This window comes from Salvia splendens, chromosome 1, assembly GCF_004379255.2.
Source record: "Salvia splendens isolate huo1 chromosome 1, SspV2, whole genome shotgun sequence".
Lineage (NCBI taxonomy): Eukaryota > Viridiplantae > Streptophyta > Magnoliopsida > Lamiales > Lamiaceae > Salvia > Salvia splendens.
This window is the reverse complement of record NC_056032.1, coordinates 43674919-43696235: the sequence shown is the minus strand read 5'-3', so window position 1 is coordinate 43696235 and position 21317 is coordinate 43674919. Positions and strand designations below refer to the sequence as shown.

At 35.9% G+C, this 21317-nt stretch overlaps 4 protein-coding genes across 4 annotated transcripts; 3 read left to right on the top strand and 1 right to left on the bottom strand.

The window, feature by feature from the left end:
* Window positions 1-675: 675 nt before the first annotated feature.
* LOC121801175 (60S ribosomal protein L15) lies at window positions 676-2323 on the top strand. The gene is made up of 4 exons (XM_042200625.1): window positions 676-797; window positions 876-1042; window positions 1540-1737; window positions 1899-2323. The coding sequence occupies exons 1-4, from the start codon at window positions 794-796 to the stop codon at window positions 2142-2144; spliced, it is 615 nt and encodes a 204-aa protein (XP_042056559.1). The 5' UTR covers window positions 676-793; the 3' UTR covers window positions 2145-2323.
* A 7952-nt stretch (window positions 2324-10275) lies between these two features.
* Window positions 10276-10884, top strand: LOC121792374. Its single transcript, XM_042190295.1, has one exon. It carries the CDS (start codon window positions 10276-10278, stop codon window positions 10882-10884), a length of 609 nt encoding a protein of 202 aa, XP_042046229.1.
* A 2698-nt stretch (window positions 10885-13582) lies between these two features.
* LOC121754173 (GPN-loop GTPase QQT1-like) lies at window positions 13583-18000 on the bottom strand. Its single transcript, XM_042149526.1, has 10 exons — window positions 17777-18000; window positions 17520-17564; window positions 17324-17403; window positions 16649-16723; window positions 15854-15957; window positions 15521-15677; window positions 15346-15433; window positions 14508-14580; window positions 14300-14430; window positions 13583-13937 (listed from the first exon to the last, which is right to left on the bottom strand). The coding sequence occupies exons 1-10, from the start codon at window positions 17866-17868 to the stop codon at window positions 13814-13816; spliced, it is 969 nt and encodes a 322-aa protein (XP_042005460.1). The 5' UTR covers window positions 17869-18000; the 3' UTR covers window positions 13583-13813.
* Window positions 18001-18970: 970 nt separating this feature from the next.
* Window positions 18971-21015, top strand: LOC121754181 (LIM domain-containing protein WLIM1-like). Its single transcript, XM_042149540.1, has 5 exons — window positions 18971-19225; window positions 19911-20007; window positions 20105-20148; window positions 20226-20315; window positions 20640-21015. The coding sequence occupies exons 1-5, from the start codon at window positions 19091-19093 to the stop codon at window positions 20832-20834; spliced, it is 561 nt and encodes a 186-aa protein (XP_042005474.1). The 5' UTR covers window positions 18971-19090; the 3' UTR covers window positions 20835-21015.
* The last annotated feature ends 302 nt before the right edge of the window (window positions 21016-21317 follow it).

Here is a 21317-nt window from a genome sequence, read left to right as displayed (position 1 = left end):
GAAAATTGATATAATGAAATATGTTCATATCATTTACTCTATGTTAAAATCACTTAGGATGCTTATAATGGCAACTATGAAAACCACGAGTAAATAGTGCAGTATTGATTGGACACAAATGTATTTGTTGGCATCGTACTATTATAGTGATTATTAAAGATATAGTCATTTCAAAAGATAGTCCACTATCATAGCATCATGTTCCAAGCTTTATTTTTCCACGCGATGCACAAAAGCGAATCCTTTTTTTCTTTTCTTTTTTCTTATTCACAAAAGCGAATTCGATTGGTACGATACGATGATCAGTTTATGTATCACTCTCTTTAATTTGCTAAACCAGTCATCAATTTAAAATGTTGTAATAGTTGTTTATTAATGCAACATAGGACACATCTACATTTCACACAATTTATGACTATTACTTTTCTTTTCTTTTCTTTTTTTTTTTTACTTTAGTTTGTCTTCTTGTCAAGGATATATATCAATAAAGAACTATAATCGTGTAATTCATGAATTCATCACACTCCAATAAAGTCCGTCACATACATAACTCCGAGCCTTTATATACATCCACGGATTGGTAACAATTTGAATTATTTAAATCCATATTTCAGGTAACTAATTTATTTAAGTCCATATAAAGTCCATTGGATCCAACTAAACTTCAATTTTACAATCTCATACCAACTCGGCCCAAAAGGCCCAAATACTCTGAGCTAAAACCCTAGATCGCTCCCAACTGCCATGCCATATAATTCTATCGCACCTCGCTCCCATCTCTCTGCAGACAACCATGGGTGAGTTTCATCCGCCGCCTCAATTAACTTCCTTTTTCCGACGAGTTTTTCCTCACCCTTTCGTTTCTCATATTGTAGGTGCTTACACGTATGTGTCGGAGCTATGGAAGAAGAAGCAATCCGATGTGATGCGGTTCCTGCTTAGGGTTCGCTGCTGGGAGTATCGCCAGCTTCCCGCTGTTGTGCGCGTTACTCGCCCCACCCGCCCCGACAAGGCTCGCCGCCTTGGCTACAAGGCCAAGCAGGTATTTTTTTTTTGTTGTCAATAGCAATATTCATTTTTATGAATGTTTTGTAGGTGAGAAATTCGTGTTTTTGATGCGTGGATTAGGTTTATCTATTGATCGTTGTTATTTATTGCCTAAATGATTTATCTTGTTTGGGGAAAAAATGAGGAAATGTTTTATTTGATTTTTGGAATAGCTGTAAGATATGATTCTCCGTGTACATTGTTGCTCCTGGTGATGTTAATTGTTGATACCGTTTTGGGTTATTCGTTGATATGTTAGATTTGTAGTACTCCGTATATGATTTGACTGATTTTGTATGTCATATGGTTGTCTTATTTTCATGTGTGTACTTGCAGTCATTCGATATCCATTATCATATGAAGTAGAGATCGTTATTTCATTCTAGGATGTCATCTTTTGAGTTTCATCACTGATTTATTAATTTGCATAATGTTACTTTAAATTTATGATGTTTTGTGAATTGTGATTGATCAATGGATTTCATGAAATAGGGATATGTGATCTACCGAGTTCGTATTAGAAGAGGTGGAAGGAAGAGGCCAGTCTCCAAGGGTATTGTCTATGGAAAGCCCACCAACCAGGGGGTTACCCAGCTTAAGTTCCAACGCAGCAAGCGATCTGTTGCCGAGGAACGTGCCGGGCGGAAATTGGGTGGTCTTAGGGTTCTGAGTTCTTACTGGATCAATGAGGTTTGCATCTCCTTTTCTTTACCTCTGATCACAGTATTATTCTTTTGTTTACTTTAAGCATCTGAGCTTTGTGAATGATTGAATATTGTTTTGAAATATGTACTGTATTTATTATGCAAAGTTCATCCCTTCAATTACCTGAATGTTTCATGTCACTTTAGGACTCAACCTACAAGTACTTTGAAGTCATATTGATTGACCCAGCTCACACCACTATTCGCAATGACCCAAGGATCAACTGGATCTGCAACCCAGTCCACAAACACAGAGAGCTCCGAGGTCTCACCTCTGCTGGAAAGAAGTACAGGGGTCTCAGAGGCAGGGGTCACTTGCACCACAAGGCGCGCCCATCCAGGAGGGCCACATGGAAGAGAAACCAGACCCTGTCCCTCCGTCGTTACCGCTGATCTTGAAGTCCTTTTTCTTTCAGTGTAACAAGTTTAAGTCTGGTCCCTGTGTTACTAGTTTTTTTGACAATCTTGAAGAAATTTTGTGTTATTCTGTTGAACAGCATGTTTTTGTTGTTGATTTCAAGACATCAAAATTTTCATTTGAAACCTTTATGCAGTGATAGTTTAATCCAAAATTTACAAGTCTAATGTTATCGCTGTTTTATCTTGAAAAGCTTTTTTATAGTAATGCTCCTAATAGTTATTGAAGCTTAGCAATATTGAATCTCCCGCAAATAGTGGGCTTTATCTATTGTTTAGAAATTGAAAATACACCATCGTAAAATTTGCCTTACTATGTCATCGATATTGTAAAAATATATCATAAAATTTGTATCATTGCTATTTATTCCCCAGTATGCTGATCTCGTAGTATGCAACATCGTAGTTTTTCTTTCAAGTAAAGTGAGAATCGTCTTTTATATAACAAAAAGTAACTGAGCAACTGGTTGAGATATCAAAATTAACTTGAAATTTCTTGCATGAATAATAAGTATCAGAAGTGTATCCAAATTTCTTACTAAGGGCTTAAGCCATGTGTGTAAGAAAAATGAATCTCTTTTTTTATTTGTTGTTAAAAAGTTAGTGAAGATTGTAGGGATTAGGGAAAGTATATAGTAGCATTTGGAATATAGCAAATTGCTTATTTGTAGCGTACCAAGTTTTCAAATAAAAAGAGATTTTATTAGACAGAAATCTAATGCATTGGGTAAAATCCTTAATTTATAATGAGTGTACAGGTGTGGTTATCGGGCATGACTAGAAATCACGTGGGCTTTGCGCGCGCAGAGTATGTTAAATGGATGGTGGAAAAAGTAAGAGAGAGTAAAGTAAGAGAGATAAAGAGAGAATAAAGTAAAAAGAAGAATTACTTTTTGCTAAAAATAGAAATGACTCAATTAACTTGAAACTTCCCAAAATAGAAAATGACTCTATTAACATGGAACGGAGGGAGTAATTCTTTAAGACCAAGACCTCAAGAAAAAAAAATATTCTGAAATAATATGGGTAACGAGATTTAAAAAGATGGTCTTATTAATTGAGTATTTTTCAACTTATTCACTCAAAAGCTCCGGTTCGACCAACTGAGTCCAATGGGCCACGAGTGTTTTTTTTAATTACTACTTCATTTTATAAACACAAATTTTTTCATTTCCTTTTCAGAAATTTAATAAAATTAAAATCAAGAACAAGGCATACTCGTTATGAATCATACTTATTTGACTATTACTTAATTCTAAATCATATTTTTATTCACACGATATATGTTCATCCACATGAATATAGAAAAATATAGTAGTAAATGTTAATATATTTAATTAAACTTACATTTAAAATAAATTTTAAATTTTATATTGAATCCAATTTTCATATGGTTAAAGTTGTGAATTCAATTCAGCTGAGTGAAAGGGAGGTGAAGATGATTACCTGGCGCTAATCCCAATGATAAATGGATAATTATCCACATTTTATAGCGTCGGATAAGATTAAATTTGTTGTCAACTATGCCTTACGTCTATGGTATATACATTATTTGACTTTAATTATTATTTACTGTTTCTGATCTAGCTATCATTACCATTTATTAAACGTGCTACCTGGTCCCATTTTATGGCGTAATTTGTTTGAACATCTCAGTTTATTAATAATAAATTTAGCTATTATTCTGATTTGTCTTCATAGAATTATAGTATTAAGTTTTATTTGTATTTATACATTTATTTAGTTTTGAATTTGTGCGTTGCATATGTGAACTCGAAAATTGAAAAAAGTGATGACACCAATAGAGATTGATGTGGCGAGTGGAGTAAGTTAAAACAAAACTTTCGGATTCATATCTAAGACTTTTAAAAGGGAAAACTATTTAAACATAAGAAGTTCGGTTTTGTTGGAGAAGATTGCACCGAATCAGGGAAAAGATATACGAGAATCAATCTTTACCAAGTATAGGAGATTTGGAATCAATGTAATTATGTTAATTAGGTTTACCATATAGATGAGTCCTTAGCCCTATATATTGATGTTATGTGTATAATGTAAATTCATTCAGAAATAATATATCGATTCTACCGATACTTTAACATGGCCTCAGAGCAGGAATGATCTTGGCTCAGAACAATATCATCATAGCCACAATATACCAAATTCTCGACCTCATAGCCAAATCAACCACAGAAATCGAACCCTACATCAGAAACGATGTCAGACACCGAGAAGGATACAAAAACGGATCTGGAAACACCAACAAAGTTAAGGAACAGCAAGAACGTTACTGTCGCGTTCAAACTGAACGGAAAGGACTACCCGATCTGGTCCAGATTGACGAAAGTCAAGATAGGAGGCCGAGAGGCCTACGGTTGGGTAAAGAGGGAGGCTGCCCGGAGGAGTATCAACACAGCCCCCCCACCCACCGGAGACGACGACGGCAGAGCAGCCGATTCGTCGACAGGAGGAGGAATTGGGCACGGCCTCGCTGCCCAGAGCCAACGCCCCAACTCGCGCGGACCACCACGACCCACCACGACCACTCACCGACCGGGAAGCAGGCCAGACAAATCCCGGCTAATCTGTTCTCATTGCGGGAAACCGAGACACTCCCGGGGGGAATGCTTCCTTCTAATCGGATATCCGGAGTGGTGGAAGGAGAAACAGAAGGAGAGAGCTCAAGCAAAGCTCGCGGTCAGCGTAGATGAGAAGGGGCATCCCGCTCGAATTGGTGCCGGAAACAGGGAAACGGCGACTGGCCAAGGGAAATCGTCGGCTGGAGCTTCGACCGGCGGCGACGGCGTTCGTAGAGTCGGCAATTTCGCCGAGAGGGCGGAGGAGCTGAGGAAGACGAGCGGCGCCGTCTATGGAGGTAAAGGGTTTGGTTTAAAACCAAACCCTTGTATTTTTCCCTACTCTACTTTTGACCCCAAGAAGAAATGTTTATTACAAATTGGACCCCATGATATTTCATTTAGACCCCCAGATCCTATGGGTTATCAAACACGGCCCCAGAATATGGAAAATTCTCGAAAAAGCCCAGATATTTGCAGTTTTGTGTCAAACAACCCCTTTGCACCGTTAGAAACTATTTCCGCTGCATTTCATGTTTATAATAATGATAGAACGAGCAATAAGGGTTGGATTTTTGACTGTGGAGCCACAGATACTATGACCCCGGATAGAAATGATTTTAGTAGCTATGGTGAAATTGCTGATACATTTATTAGAACTGCAAATGGGGAGTTGATTACTGTTGTTGGGTCGGGAACTATCAATATATCTCCTACTCTATGTTTGTCAAATTGTCTACATGTTCCTACGCTATCTCAGAGATTGATGTCCATAAGTCATGTGACTAGAGACTTGAATTGTACACTTCTGATGCACCCCACTTTCTGTATATTACAGGATATTCAGACGAGGAGGATTCTTGGGCGTGGCACTGAGAAACAAGGACTTTACTACGTGGATGAGATAGCTCAACATGGCAATGCGATGCTGGCTCACGGAACCACGAAACAAGAAATTTGGCTGTGGCACCGACGACTAGGGCACCCATCTCCTGGTTACTTTAAACTTCTTTTTCCAAACATTTCTATTCCTACCGATTTTTCATGTGAAACATATGTTTTGGCCAAGAGCCATAGACAGTCTTTTAAGCTTACCAACACCCGTATGAATTCTATTTTTTCCTTAATACATGCTGATGTGTGGGGCCCTACACCAATTGTTGGTGGGGGCAGTTTTCGATATTTTGTGCTATTCGTGGATGATTGCACTAGAATGACTTGGATATACTTTTTGAAACATAAATCTGAAGTTGTGGAAAAATTTGTCTTATTCTATAAAATGATCCAAACTCAGTTTCACACCACTATCAAAACCCTTAGGTCCGATAATGGGAGGGAGTTTGTTAACAATTCTATGGCCCAATTTTGTAAGGATAAGGGAATGATCCATCAAACATCCTGTGCCTACACACCCGAACAAAATGGGGTAGCCGAGAGAAAGAACAGAGTTATCCTTGAAATCACCCGGGCTCTCATGATCGAATCCAAGGTACCCAAACATTTCTGGCCTGAAGCTATAGCCACCTCTGTCTATCTCATGAACCGTCTCCCTACCAAAATCCTCAACAAAAAAACCCCGCTCGATACCCTCTCCAAAATGACCAAAATTCCCCAACACCTGAACCTTTCACCTAAAGTCTTTGGGTGCACCGTTTATGTCCATATCCCGAAACACGAGAGAACCAAACTATCACCTTGTGCAACAAAATGTGCCTTTGTCGGGTATGGGATAAACCAGAAGGGATACCGATGTTTTGACCCTCTCACCAAAAAGGTCATTACTACCATGAACTGTAACTTCCTAGAAACCGAATTCTTTTACCACACCCACCTTAGTAGTCAGGGGGAGAGTGATCCAGGTAGTTCACCAGACTATCTAAGTTGGGTTGTGCCACTTCCAAACTCTTCGATTGAGGATCCAACAGAACCAGTTGTTATTGCCGCCGAGCAAGTCTCACCACAAGAGTCATCTCATCCGCCGTCCCCGGATCCTCCTTCAATGATATCCGAGGTAATTCCTGAACCCGATCCTAGTGAGAATACAGTTTCTCCTAACCCCTTGAGTCCAGATTTCCCCGAAGAAGATAATACGATTGACAGTGATACTGGAGGGTATGTTCTCCCTCATCGGACTACAAGAGGAATACCACCAAAGAGATACTCCCCTGAGAAGATTGGGAAGAAGAGCCGTTATGGAGTAGCAAATTTTGTGCAAGGGAATTTGGCTAAAATGGCACGAGCTTTCGAAGCCGCACTGTATGAGGAAGAGGAAATTCCACAATCGGCAGAGGAAGCAATGAAACATAAACATTGGAGGGATGCTATGCTTACTGAAATGAGGGCACTAATAAGGAACAATACATGGGTGAAAGGCAAGTTGCCTGAAGGAGTAAGGACAGTCGGGTGCAGATGGGTGTTCACTATAAAACATAGACCAGATGGCACGGTGGAAAGGTACAAGGCCAGACTTGTGGCTAAAGGATACACTCAAACCTATGGAATCGATTATGATGAAACATTTTCACCTGTGGCGAAAATTAATACTGTGAGGGTCTTGTTCTCAATCGCCGCCAACAAGGATTGGCCACTTCACCAGTTCGACGTGACTAATGCCTTCTTGCACGGGGAGCTACCAAAACCAGTCTTCATGGAACCCCCACCAGGCTTTGCTAGTGAGTTCCAAGTTGGAGAGGTGTGCCAACTGAAAAAGACATTATACGGGCTCAAGCAGTCTCCAAGGGCATGGTTCGGGAGATTCACGGAGGTGATGAAGAAGTATGGATATAAGCAGAGTAATTCCGATCACACATTGTTCATTAAGAAGAAAGGAGGTAAAATTACGTGTCTAATCATATATGTAGATGACATGATTATCACTGGAGATGATACAGAAGAAATGATCGAGCTAAGGAAGAACTTGTTCAATGAATTTGAGATGAAGGATCTAGGACTCCTTAAATACTTCCTGGGGATAGAAGTGCTAAGATCGAAAAAGGGGATCTTCATAAATCAGAGAAAGTATGTCCTCGACCTATTGGCAGAAGTGGGAATGGTGGACTGTAAACCCGCGGACACTCCAATGGTCCAAAATCATGGGTTACAAATGAAGGAAAACGCAAGACTTGCCGACAGGGGGAGATATCAGAGGTTGGTTGGAAAATTGATTTATCTATCACACACTAGGCCAGATATTGCTTATGCTGTGGGAGTTGTAAGTCAGTTTATGCATGCACCACAAGAAGAGCACTGTGATGCAGTATTAAGAATCGTCCGATACTTAAAGGGGACGGCAGATCATGGACTTCTGTTTGAAAAACACGGGAACTTGGAGATACATGGGTTTACTGATGCGGATTGGGCAGGAAATCCGAATGATAGGAAGTCAACCGCAGGATACTTCACCTTTATTGGAGGTAATCTTGTGACATGGAGAAGTAAGAAACAGAAGGTGGTAGCACTCTCTAGCGCGGAGGCAGAGTTTCGCGAAATCAAAAGTGGATTGACCGAACTACTATGGCTAAGGAGGATTATGAAAGAATTGGGCCTGGACTCATCGAAGACCTGCAAATTGTTTTGCGATAACAAGGCAGCCATCAGCATTTCTGAGAACCCGGTTCAGCATGATCGAACCAAACATGTTGAAGTTGACAGACACTTCATAAAGGAGAACATTGAAGCAAAGATAGTGGAGATGCCATTTGTCAAGTCCGAAGATCATTTGGCGGACATCCTTACAAAGGCAGTAAACTCGAAACTATTTCGGGAAGTATTGTGCAAGTTGAGCATCGGTAACCCCGTCGCTTAACTTGAGGGGGAGTGTTGGAGAAGATTGCACCGAATCAGGGAAAAGATATACGAGAATCAATCTTTACCAAGTATAGGAGATTTGGAATCAATGTAATTATGTTAATTAGGTTTACCATATAGATGAGTCCTTAGCCCTATATATTGATGTTATGTGTATAATGTAAATTCATTCAGAAATAATATATCGATTCTACCGATACTTTAACAGGTTTTAATACAAAACATATTTATAAATTAAAAGTGATGCAACGAATAAAATAATAATTTGAGTTAGCTATAGTGGGAACGTAATTTATAAAGTAGTATTTTACAGCCGCTTTCAAGTTCAAATTAGTTTTTTTTTTCTTAAAAGGGATCATTTTGTTTTTCAATATATGGTTTGTTGAAAATATATAACTTCCTCAAATTTAACGAGTTGGGATTTGAAAAACAATGTGCTAATAAGTTGGTACGTATTATTTTGACGGTTTATACAATATTCATATTAACTATTATTACAACGAGTAAGAAAAAGAAGAAAGAATATTGAAAAATCAACCTAGTACTGTATGTAGTTACTTGCATTTCAAACCAAAACCGTGTTGATAAAGTATATGTATTTTGTAGATAAGTAAGCTTAGACTAATAGTGCAGGTATCTGATTCGACGTGTCCCATCGTGCTCACGTTTATCTATTTAATTTAATTAAATAACATACATTCTACATAACATACTGTAATTTCCCTAATATAAACTTAACTTACAATTGCCCACCAACTATATGTAGGGATGTGAGTGGTTGGGTTTGTTTTATTTACTTTAATAATTTCGAAATAAATTTAATTTACATTGAGGATAGTAAATTAAGAATGTAATACTACTCTCTATTTTAACAAAAACACAGCTTTTGTTACACGTCCCAAAAAATAGTCTATTTCCGTTTATAAATAGCATCCCACCCCATAAAACTCGTAATATAACAATTTACTACTCTTTTTACCACTTGAATTACTACTTTCTTTACCCATAATATACTCTCTTCATCCGGGAGAAGATGTCGCACTTGATGGATGACACAAAATTGTAGAAGACGTTGTTTAGCATGTAGATAGAATAAAAGTAGTTCAATATAAGGAAAAGATAATTAGAATAATACTGAATAGGAAGAAAATAAAATTGGATATACTAATAATTATTTATTCTCTTTTAGAAATGGAAAATGTGCCAATTTTTATGGATCAATTAATGAAAAAAAGAAAGTGTAGACATCGTTATATGACAACAGATTAAATTTATACAGTATAAACTGATGTCACGAATCATAATCAAGATAACTAAATACTACCGGAAAGACCCTGGGCAAGTTCAAACATGGCGCTAATAATATTTGATACTATTTCAATTCCCACAAAAAGTCAACCCTTTAGAAATAGAATAACCTGCAAAAAATAGAAGCTTCCATACAAATATACAATCTTAGATTCAGCCATTGATAAACTAATATTTATCTGACCAATTCTCCTCCCACGCCCACATATATATATATATATATATACCCCTCATTTCCCCAATTTGAATTCAAAGTTTCAAACAGAATATTTTTCAAATCATCAAAATTCAGCAAAACAAATTCTCAGATGTTCATTTGCGGAAGTGGAAGTTTCAGCAATCAGGATGACGAACCCTAGTTCAGCCCCTGCTCCACGCCGAAGCGATCGCGGCGGAGCACCAGCTTCTGCAAACTCATGTCAAGAGACGGCGCCTCCAAAAATCCCTACGCCGATCGAGGCCTCGACAAATTCTACGCGCTCCTAGCAGATCTCGACGATAAGAAGCAGAAGATCTACACGCAGAAAGGCTCCGAGGACATCTCCTCCGTCCGATTCGTCTACGATAACGACTCCGACTGCGTTAAACCCATCGTAATCAAGGTCAAGGACAGATCTCCGCCGAAATCCGCCAAGAATTTCAAGAGCAACGACGCCGCGCCGGCGGAGACGGAGGCGAAGAGCGAGAAAACGATGAAGAAGAAGAGATCGCTGAGATGCAAGGGGAATTTTAAGCTGGAGGATCTGAAACGTCCTCAATTATTTTTCCCGGTGATGGTAGTGCTGATTCTGCTGTTTCTGGCCATCTACGGCAGGTCGTTCGCGATCCTGTGCACGTCGATTGTGTGGTATTTGGCTCCGACGATCAGCGGCACAGCGACAGCGGCGGGTGGTGAGAGAAAGCCGAAGAGGAAGAAGGAATATGAGAGGAAAAGGAGCGAGAAGATGGCGGTGCATAGTGAGGGGCCTTCTTCACCAAAAACTGTGATCAATGGACTTCAGCATGATCGTAAGTGCAGTTGGTGATTTTTTTTTTAATTTTTTTAAATATTTGTGAAAGTCGATCGAAGAGTGTTCGACTTTTCTTGAGTGTGGTTGATGTAAATAATTCTTTTTTATTTATTTATTTGTTTGTTTGGAACATAAGTTATCTTAAATGGGAAAATGTTGCATGGTGTATATTATGATCGTACTTTTTAGGAGTATTTTAGAATGAAACATTTAAAAATTTTAACAGTAAAGTTGCAAGTAATATACTCCTATAAGAATTAATCCAATTTTATTAATATGAGACATTTTCCAAGATTATAAACTGCGAGAAATTAGACTAAAGAATATAGAATCATACTAATATGAGTTCAGATGTTTCTCAATCTAACATTGGAAATTAGTGCATTTGTTGATTTGCATATTCATTAGTCAAATATTTCGATCTGATTTAGAAGATCTTATAATTTGTTGGTTTTATGATATTTCAGAGAAATAGTCCAATTCTCCTAAATAAAAAACTATAAATAGTCCAAGTAATATTCTTTTTCTAGAGAGTCCTAGGCATTCAGATATATTCACCTATGTATGTACGCATTAATCACAATACCTAATGTATTTATTAAGCGTAGTTGTTGGTTTATTCATTTGATTAATTTAAAACGCCTATCACTGTTTTTAAAATAGTACTAGTACTTAATAGATCAGCAAGACATCCTTCTAACTTTCTTGTTCATTATTTTCTTAGTTAATTACAATCTTATTGTGTTTAATTCCTCAAAATTAACTTTGTATTGAAATTAAACTACCTCAAAACTAATTTTATCACGGAGAAAAAATTAAACTCATAAATCAAGAATAATCTTACATAATATCCAAATTTGACTATAAAATTATACTTACTATCTATTTAATGTACTAAAATTTATAAAACTTAATTTAATCAAACTTATCAAATCGAACGTAAAAAATATGGTATTGTACTGTATACTATGATTATGAAGCTACCCAACAGTCAATGTGGCCTATATATTTTAATTAGATAATGCTAATTAAGATAATAGTATTTCATAACCGATAACAATTAAGTACCGAGACCCCTATTTTGTTATTACTAGTAGATATGGCGGCTGGAATATTAAATAGTTAGGTGGAGTAACTTGCAAGCTATCAACTGTGCCACCGATTATTGATTTTCAAAATTTTAATTATACTGCGAATTATAGGAATATTTAAAATACCACGTCAATAATGTAAGATAATCCTTATTTAAACAATTGTAGTAGTATTAAACAATTCTTCGTGAGGCCTCAAGCACATGATCCATTTCTAACGTGCTGCATCGATTTTATATTTTAATTTACCAGCAAACTCACAAGCTGAATATTAGTGCTAGATTAATTTGAGTTTGATTTGTTTATATTTGATTAAATATTCTTCTGATCACTAGATAAGCCGTTGAAGCTTATTAATTTTGTTAAATCAAACTTGGAGCATATTATTGACAGTATGTTATAATCTTACATTATTCGAATAAGTTCTGAATAAAGAACGTAATATTATATGTGTGTTTTTGGATATCGCATAAGTTCTGCCTAAATATGTATAAATATCGATGGTATAGAAGGCTGCTTAAATTAGTACCCATTTATAGGATTTAATGTTAATTAAAGTTTCTTAAGTATACCACAAACACTTTCCTCAGCGATAGATCTCGGGTTCAATCTTATTTTTCCACGTTTTTAGATGAGGTGTAGACAGTATTTCCACAACACAGTTTGGACAATTGTGTATTTCGAATAAATCACATTCTTGTACTATAATAATAATAATAATAATAATAATAATAATAATAATATGATAATGAGAATAGTAATCAATGAATACTATATGGAAACGTTTCAACAATGTCTCAAACTTTCAATTGTCCTATTCGAATATAACATGATTTTTCACACGAGCTTGTTGATGAGATTTAGATGTTCAGTTTATCTATAGTAATTAAATACTAGTAGTATATATAGTAGTATTATTGTTGCAAATGGGATTCACGACATCACTTGTGAAAATTGTTTTAACTATAATCAATTACTAATACAACCATTTATTTATTCGAAATAAGCTGTGTTAATTTCAAAGAATATTAAAAAACAAAATATGCGTCGCATTCCCATGTGTAGTTCATTAAGAAATTTAAAATTACTGTGCGAATATATAGCCACTCAAGAATGACTACATTTCAGAATTAGTTTTGTTTATAATTAGTCCAAATATATAGCCGAGTAGAATGACTACATTTCAGCTCGCCAATGATGTATGAAAATGAGAGATCTTTTTTTGGTGTGGAAATATTAGTAGTACCTTTTTTCTATATATAGCATGTAATAATTGAAGAAGATAAGATCCCAAAGAATTTAAAACCATTATTTATCCACATGTCTGAGACAACTTTCAAGCTTCAAGTATGAAATGGAAAATCCATTTATGCAAGTCAAATTATGCATGAAAATTAAATGATTGGCATCTTTGATCAAGGCATCTAGAAGTAGAAAAATAAATTTGAAAATCAAGGTAATCTAGAAGACGACTTGAGACTGCTGTTTGTTCATGCTTTACTTACATTTTCTAGATAAATCGCATTTTTTAAAAAATATGTTCATAAATCGTGCGACCTACTAGACTACTTACATCTATATCGGCAAAAGTGAAAGAATCTTCCTAAATCTTTCAGACTTGATTTAATCAAACATCTTTTTTTTTAAAGAAAAAAGAAAGAACTAGGAAATTCAATTCAGTAGACATGATCTTGAACTCGATCATCAAAGCTAAAGTATAAAGACAAAATTAATGTAATTCACATATACTACAACAATGATGCCTCCCCACTACATTATGATCAAGCTGTAGTCGAAATCTATGGCACAACTGCAGAGGAAACTTACAGTTTTAAAGCGCACGAGAATTATCATCAACGTTCATCCTTTCGAAGATCACGTTCAGCAATAGACGGTGGTGGTGGTGGTGGTGAAGTGATGATCTCGTCATCAAATACTTCGTTGTCCTTTATGTACTTCTCCTGCACAGCTGCCACTGTGAACTGCTATGTCAAGGAAAACCAGACTGAATTCATAGATGGATCAAATGTTAGAATGTTCAAGTGCTTAATGAGAAACTGCTTCAGACGAGGAACGAGCAACAATAACTTATATCTGGAACATGAACTGAATTGTTGCTTCCAAAGACTCTTTGAGGTTTAGATTTATGCAAATGTAGTAGCTTGCACTGAATAATCCAACAAGAACATACTCCTAGATGAAAATTACAGTGTCAAAATGTACAAAAATCAAGATAATGTGAAAAGCAATTGCATATGTATACTAAGGAAATAATATAAAGAACTAAAATGAGGAAGCGAGCATGTGTAGACGAAAGATTAAGACTGAGAAAAGGATATCTGTAATAATCCCAATCAACTGGACTAACTGCGATTTTGCTAAATTCAACTGCACTTGAATCAATCCCAGCAAATATGTACCCGTTGGTCTTGTCAATCAGTTTAACTAGATTCCCAACGCTCACCTTATCCTGAAAAACCATGGGTAGAAGCTAAGTATATATACAATCAGAACTGACAATTACATCATACAGGGATGTAAACATGCCTGAATGTCCAGAGTGGTGAAGTCGACAAGACTGAAATTTTCTATAACTTCACAGAGCTCCTTTGTTAGCTTTCTGGAGAAAGTAAAGAAACAGTGTATTGGTAGCTTGGCTACATGAAATGATGAAACATACACAATTATGGACCCAGATTAATCTTCTGAAGGATGAAAATTGCGAAAAATGGGCCTCTACATGTGAGAGCTAGTGGAACTCATATATGCTAGTATTCCTGGCTCCAAATTATAGTGAATCTCCACTGAAAACGTAGCAATTAATAATTGAAACTATAGAAGTTAAATCATATAGCCATTTTGTTGGAACTAACATACAATACAATTACAATCCTTCATAGCTTAAGCTTGTCAAACATGCTACCATCGTATATAGTATTATAGCGTCCAGATCGGGCCAAACAATAGGCCCTAAATTGAAATTTTGAATCATCTGTTCAAAATGTATATGCAAGATTTCTATAAGCAACTAGCAGGCAAGTAAAGAGGTGTGGAGTTATTGGATATGACATGATTATCCTCCATAAAAGCTTATAAGAGGTGATCACAGAATGCATTTCATATCTTGCCAATTATGCAATACCAGAGATTGCAAGATCCCACCATTGATGAGAAGAGTTTCAACAGCCAAGTCACAGAAACATTAGACAAATGATTGTACTAAATGGACGACCTATGTCTTTGAAATTAAATTCCACTCGAGCTCATCCTCAATCAGTAATATGAAGGAGATTTATGCTAGTTCAATACACAAGTCATTAGATGCCAAATAGAGCGTTCTAACATCAACGTCAACTTCTATATACGACTCAGACTGGTTTCATACCTATACTTAGCAGATCGAGGATCTTGGTCAAGATGATGCTGTAGATATGATAAATCATGTGCATCAGTGTAGAAGTCAAGGTTGAAAGCTGCAAAACAAGCGAAGGGTTAATACGAGCATAACACCAAAACTTAAATAAGATAGTTTATGTCCTAGCTAATCAAATAGCTCTAACCTAGCTTGCCATAGCTTTCAATAAGATCGATCTTTGACAAAACATTAACATGAGGGAGCTCCATGTGTAGCATGGTTGACAGTGAAAGCAGCAGGGCGCTAATATACTTCCCTGGATCGCTACAAAGATGAGCATCAATCAAGTGAACAGCAGTCAACTGCAAAACAGAGAGGCGCCACTAAGAATTTCAACAAGGAGTTCCAAATAGGAAGCCTCATTGGTTACAGGTACTAATACATAAGCATCAAATAGCAAAACTAATCATTTTGAAAAGAAGTTGCATCCTGTAAAATTTCAAGGTAATGGAAACAATTGCAGAGATGAACAATATACCCTGAGATCTAACTTCTTGACAAGTCTCATGATTACTTTTTTGGCATTTTCATGAAGAAAAAAGAGTTCAACCTGGCCAGGGAAATCAAAGAGAAGATAGTGATCTGCAAAATGACATCAGTTTCACCCTCCTCAATGAAAAATAGAAATATAGTTCTGGAGTGAATAAAATGAAAATGATTAACATAGATAACAGTACAATACACTTCATAGCAGCAAGCATAAACTGATAGGATCATACGAAGAATGCAGTATGAGCAAATAAAACAATAGTCGTTGATGGGAAGGCCAATCTTGCACAGACAAAGTATCTGAAGTATCATGAAGGTCGGCAACAATTGTTGCTCTAGGTATGAAACAATTATACAAGTCCATTAATAGCTTTATTGTTGAGAAACACGAAGCATCAGGAAATCTTGATTTTACTTACAAAAGTTACTAATTTCAAAACTCAGGAAAATCAGCAAAGAAAATATATCTCTGTCAAGTTTGTAACGCAACAATGTTTGGTGCCCCAAAATTGTTACCATGTCTCGTAATTTTGCTTCTATTTTATTGAAAGGAAGAACATCATATGGTTTAGGAAGCTTGGAAAACCCCACCATAATCAGTAATCAGTTATATTTTTCAAATCCGCATTAAAAAACCACCATTTCTTGACAATTACTAAAACGAAAAAAGGGCTTGCCATTTTGATGAATCATTAGTATCTGTTGGTGGCATAAAATTATAAACAGATGGAACGCATAAAAAACAAATAAGCAAGACGAACTAATAATCAAAAGACTAAGCAACCTTTGAGAAGGGGTTTTAGTTTGGCTTCTAACCAATCGATGTTCTTCTCCAAAAAATCCATGCAGTAAACAAGGCCTGTTGAACATGACAGAATAATTTTCCATTAATGAAATAGACTAACAAAAACATACTATTATATTCACAGAACGTCATTTTATATAAATGTTTTGATAAATTGAAAAATGAATGATTCATTACGTGCTTGAAGAAAAAAAACACAATAACTAAACATTTCCAATTTTTTCATTCACAACAAGTAAAAGACCATTCAAAGCCACACCACTCCGTCCAGCAAGTAAACATAAAACCAGTACACAAAAATTGAAACATAATTCAGTAACTGAGAGTTGAATCACTGAAGTAGCACTGCTCATAAATAGCTACAGAACTCAAACAGTATAAAGACTTTAGAACAAAACAATATGGCAAACTCAAACACAGAGCGGATTGGATTGGGTTTGAGTTGGACATATTGCTTTATGCTGAAGTCTTCTTAGGAAAGCAATGTGTGACACCTAGTTGCATATCTGCAAACTATAAATCTAGCTGAATCGAAGAAAGTCCGCAATCTATAAATCGAAAAAATAATCATTGGAAAGCAATGTACAACATCTAGCTGCATATCTGCAACTCGAATAACCCTATAAAGTTCGACAACCAGCACAAAAGTTACACCTCCATTAGGGCCAAGGGAATGCTCCGCCATGACATCTTCGAGCTTAATCAAATCCTCGATATTAATAGCACAGTCATATCTTCATTACAATAAGGAATAAGCTCACATAACATCCAAATACACAAAATCACTCCACCAGTAAGTAACAATAGGCGAATTTCAATCTCACGGAAAAACAACAAACGAAAAGGATACGGCAAAGAATCATTAGCTGGATCCAAATTGATCACCGCAACCTTCCTGCAACACATGACACAGCAACGACTTTTACCAACGGCAACAATTCAAAAACACAACACCAAATTAAATTCATAACCCTAAACATTAGTAGTAACAATCAAGATAAGACTTTTTTCCAAAATTCCGCATTCGAGAACGCACTATAGTAGCATTTGATGCGAAAAAAGGTGAAAATAAGTAGACGGCAAGATTGGTGAAAGTTCATAAAGTACCGGCCGACGAGCTGGAGGAACTGAGACATGCCGTTGCAGTAGGTGGTCTTGCCGGAGCCCGGTGGTCCGATAACCACTTGACCGAACACCATTGTTCTTCCGATCAATTTCTTCAGCTCAAAATTAGAGTTTTTACGGTTAATTTGTGGAGATTAAAATGACCTAAAACCCAAAACCCCTCTTTCAATACTAAAAATAATTTGTGCTTTCCTTTGTAACTATTTTTTGACACACATTTAATTACAGTATAAATAGTAAAATTTATCTTGTTTGAGTTGCCTTTTGTTTTTCACTCTAAATTTCTAACTTAGTTCATTTGTTTTTTTTATTCAGCTTCACTTAATTTTTTTTGTCTAATTTTTATGCATATAACAACGTTTAGTAATTTTTATTATAAATATCAATAAAAATATTTTATGTAATATAAAATACCAAGACAAATAGCTGCAGTAATCATATAGTAGTAATTATTTATGGGTGTTGAGTGTGCAAACCAATATCGTCTGGCAAAACAATAATCAATCACTCTCATTTCTTTGGATTCTTGAATTATTATATCGATAAATGTGGTCCACCACCTTCATTCTTGAATATGGTCCATTTAAGTGACTACATTTATTATGTATGATATTTGTATTTTTATTTTTCATGATGAAATTTGACATTATAACTTCTGAAAAGTAGCCATCTTTAGCAAAATAATAATAATAGTACAAAACAATTCAGAATAAAAACAACGAAATTAATTATATGGAAAGGATGTACTTATTGTTGTAACCTACTGAATTAGGAACTAACAAATTGAATCGGTCAAGAAAATGTCACATGGCCAACCAATTGTGGTTTCCTACCAAGAATGTGACTTCAATTATCTTTTAAGTGAAATAACAATCATGATATCTTGTCTCTAATGTGTACCTTCAAACAAACTAAACCCATGAATATAATTTCTTAAACCAACCAATATAAACATCTAAATAATACTATCGACAACATATGTGATACATCCATATAATACTATATTTGGAAAATTTAGGACTATAATCTTATTGATGAGAAGCGTTTGCGATATTCGAACTCAAAACCATCTTTAAAAATATGAAGTTAGATAAGAGGGAATTAATTTTATTTACAAACAAAAGAATAAAAAAAAATTGGTAGGTATATAGTAGTATTTGAAAATGGGACCAAATGAAAGGCAAATAGCAATTCCCCCAACCTTGCAATTATTACACTATTCAATCAACACAAAGTCCCTTTATCTCTTCTGCTGCACAAAACAAAACACACACAACACACAGTGATTGAAAGGCAATGGCATTTGCAGGTACAACTCAGAAATGCATGGCATGTGAGAAGACTGTATATCTTGTAGACAAGCTCACTGCAGACAACAGAATCTTCCACAAGGCTTGCTTTAGATGCCACCACTGCAAAGGCACTCTCAAGGTACACTTTGGTTTTGGCTTTCTTGATTGCATCTGCAAATTTATGCTTCTTTGTTAAGCACATTAGTTAGCTGGATCTTAATTTGAGCTCAGAATTGGGAGGCTTCACTTTTAAATCTACTATTAAGATCTCATTTCATAATTGTGAACTAGTACCTGATTTAAATATGAGGGTAATATTGAATCTAATCTTGAAAAGATGTATAATCAACAAGAGTGATGATGTGTTCTATTAATTTATTCTGTAGTTTTAAGGTTTTTCTTCAATAGAAGATCTGCTTTAATGGATCTGTATTCCAGAATTTCAAGCCTAAAAAACACCACTTTCAAATTTCAATAATGGAAAAATCTTGAACTTAGATAAATTATACTACAAGGTAGATTGTCAGAAAAATCATGAAGGTTGGTTAAATTATAATCTGGCATGCAACATTAAATATCTGCCGGAATTTGGATTTGTTCGCAAATATTCTATACCATTTGCCATGATATGATAGCCGAGAAATTATACACTAAGCCATTTGGTTTAAAAAATCAACATATATAGTAATATACTACTACACGTAGGCGACAATTTTTTTTTTCTAAATTTGATAATTGCGAACAAATACAAATTTCAAGTTTTTTCATGTGATATTAAAGTTGCGGGATGGATAGGATTGAGTATGCAATGCTGTTGATTGCAGCTAGGGAACTACAACTCTTTTGAGGGAGTTCTCTACTGCAGGCATCACTTTGATCAGCTCTTTAAGAGAACCGGCAGTCTAGACAAAAGCTTCGAAGGTATCTTCGATTCAGCTAAGGAAAAACATCATAACAATGTAAGAATCCTCATTTTTTGTTGGCCAAACACTCACATTGCTCATGATTTTCTCACCAGGCACACCCAAAATTGTGAAGCCAGAGAAACCAGCAGATTTTGAGGTAAGTTCAAACATATTTCTGCTTATTTTTTCATGGTTTTTAGTTAAGTTAACTAATCAAGATTGATTGTTGTGCAGAAACCTAATGCTAACAAGGTTTCGACCATGTTTGGTGGGACAAGAGATAAATGCCTTGCCTGCAAGAACACCGTCTACCCAACTGAGAAGGTAAGTATCGATTTAGCTTACGATGTATTTGGATGCCCGAGTCACTTCAACAAGTTTAGTACTAATACGCGTAGCGACCCTATTGTTACATCGAAAAGAATCTATGATTAGCTTCTTAATTGGGAAATTTCCCAAACGAATATAGCGCACTTTTTGGGTCTTAGGCGAGAGCTGATGTGCTGCTCTCGCCTAGGCCAAAGACCGGATATTGTAAAACCATTCATTATAATTTTATCTATATGAAGAATTCAAACTCAAGACCTTTGGACGAACTTTAATTAGAGGGGTTGTCTCATTACACAATGTAACATGGTGCCATGGCAGGTGTCGGTGAATGGGACGTCGTACCACAAGAGCTGCTTCAAGTGCACCCATGGGGGGTGCACGATTAGCCCGTCGAACTACATAGCGCACGAGGGGCGGCTCTACTGCAAGCACCACCACATTCAACTCATCAAAGAGAAGGGCAACTTGAGCCAGTTAGAAGGAGAGAGCAAGAACACAAGTGGTGTAGTGTAGCTGAAGATCATATCATACTATTTGAACTTTAATTGAGACCACATTGATTCCATGTGTTTTGTGTGGATTGTGTTCTTATTTTTGGTGTTTGAGAATAAAATGGAGATTGAGAAATTCAAAAGAATAAAAGTATGTATGGATATTGTACTTGATCATTTATACTATCTCTTTTCCAAAATGACTCTTGAATGGCCTTACACTAAAGGAACACGATTTTGTTGGTCATATCAAAATATTTTCAAAATATTCTCGAAGGTACTTAATCTCAAACTTATACATGAATCATTTTCCTTATCAATTTTACTTTCTCGTCAGATAAAAAAAAAGTATTTATATTTAGATAAAAACACAAATAGTAATAAAAAATAAATACTAAAAGAACATTCTTCTCCTCTTAATTTCTGTTAAATGCAATATATTACTAATATGTTCAAAATATTGTTGACGGTTAATTTTTTGATAAAAATGTTAAACATTATAGGA

Coding starts and splice junctions, on each gene's coding strand:
- LOC121792374 (XM_042190295.1), top strand. CDS start 10,276: ATGTCAAGAGACGGCGCCTCCAAAAATCCCTACGCCGATCGAGGCCTC.
- LOC121754181 (XM_042149540.1), top strand. CDS start 19,091: ATGGCATTTGCAGGTACAACTCAGAAATGCATGGCATGTGAGAAGACT. Junction 19,226..19,910: donor ACTGCAAAGGCACTCTCAAG/GTACACTTTGGT, acceptor TGTTGATTGCAG/CTAGGGAACTACAACTCTTT. Junction 20,008..20,104: donor TCTAGACAAAAGCTTCGAAG/GTATCTTCGATT, acceptor TTTTCTCACCAG/GCACACCCAAAATTGTGAAG.
- LOC121801175 (XM_042200625.1), top strand. Junction 1,043..1,539: donor TTGGCTACAAGGCCAAGCAG/GTATTTTTTTTT, acceptor TTCATGAAATAG/GGATATGTGATCTACCGAGT. Junction 1,738..1,898: donor GTTCTTACTGGATCAATGAG/GTTTGCATCTCC, acceptor ATGTCACTTTAG/GACTCAACCTACAAGTACTT.
- LOC121754173 (XM_042149526.1), bottom strand. CDS start 17,868: ATGGTGTTCGGTCAAGTGGTTATCGGACCACCGGGCTCCGGCAAGACC. Junction 16,724..17,323: donor TTCCCTTGGCCCTAATGGAG/GTGTAACTTTTG, acceptor CATGTTCAACAG/GCCTTGTTTACTGCATGGAT. Junction 13,938..14,299: donor GTTGATTGGGATTATTACAG/ATATCCTTTTCT, acceptor ATAGCAGTTCAC/AGTGGCAGCTGTGCAGGAGA.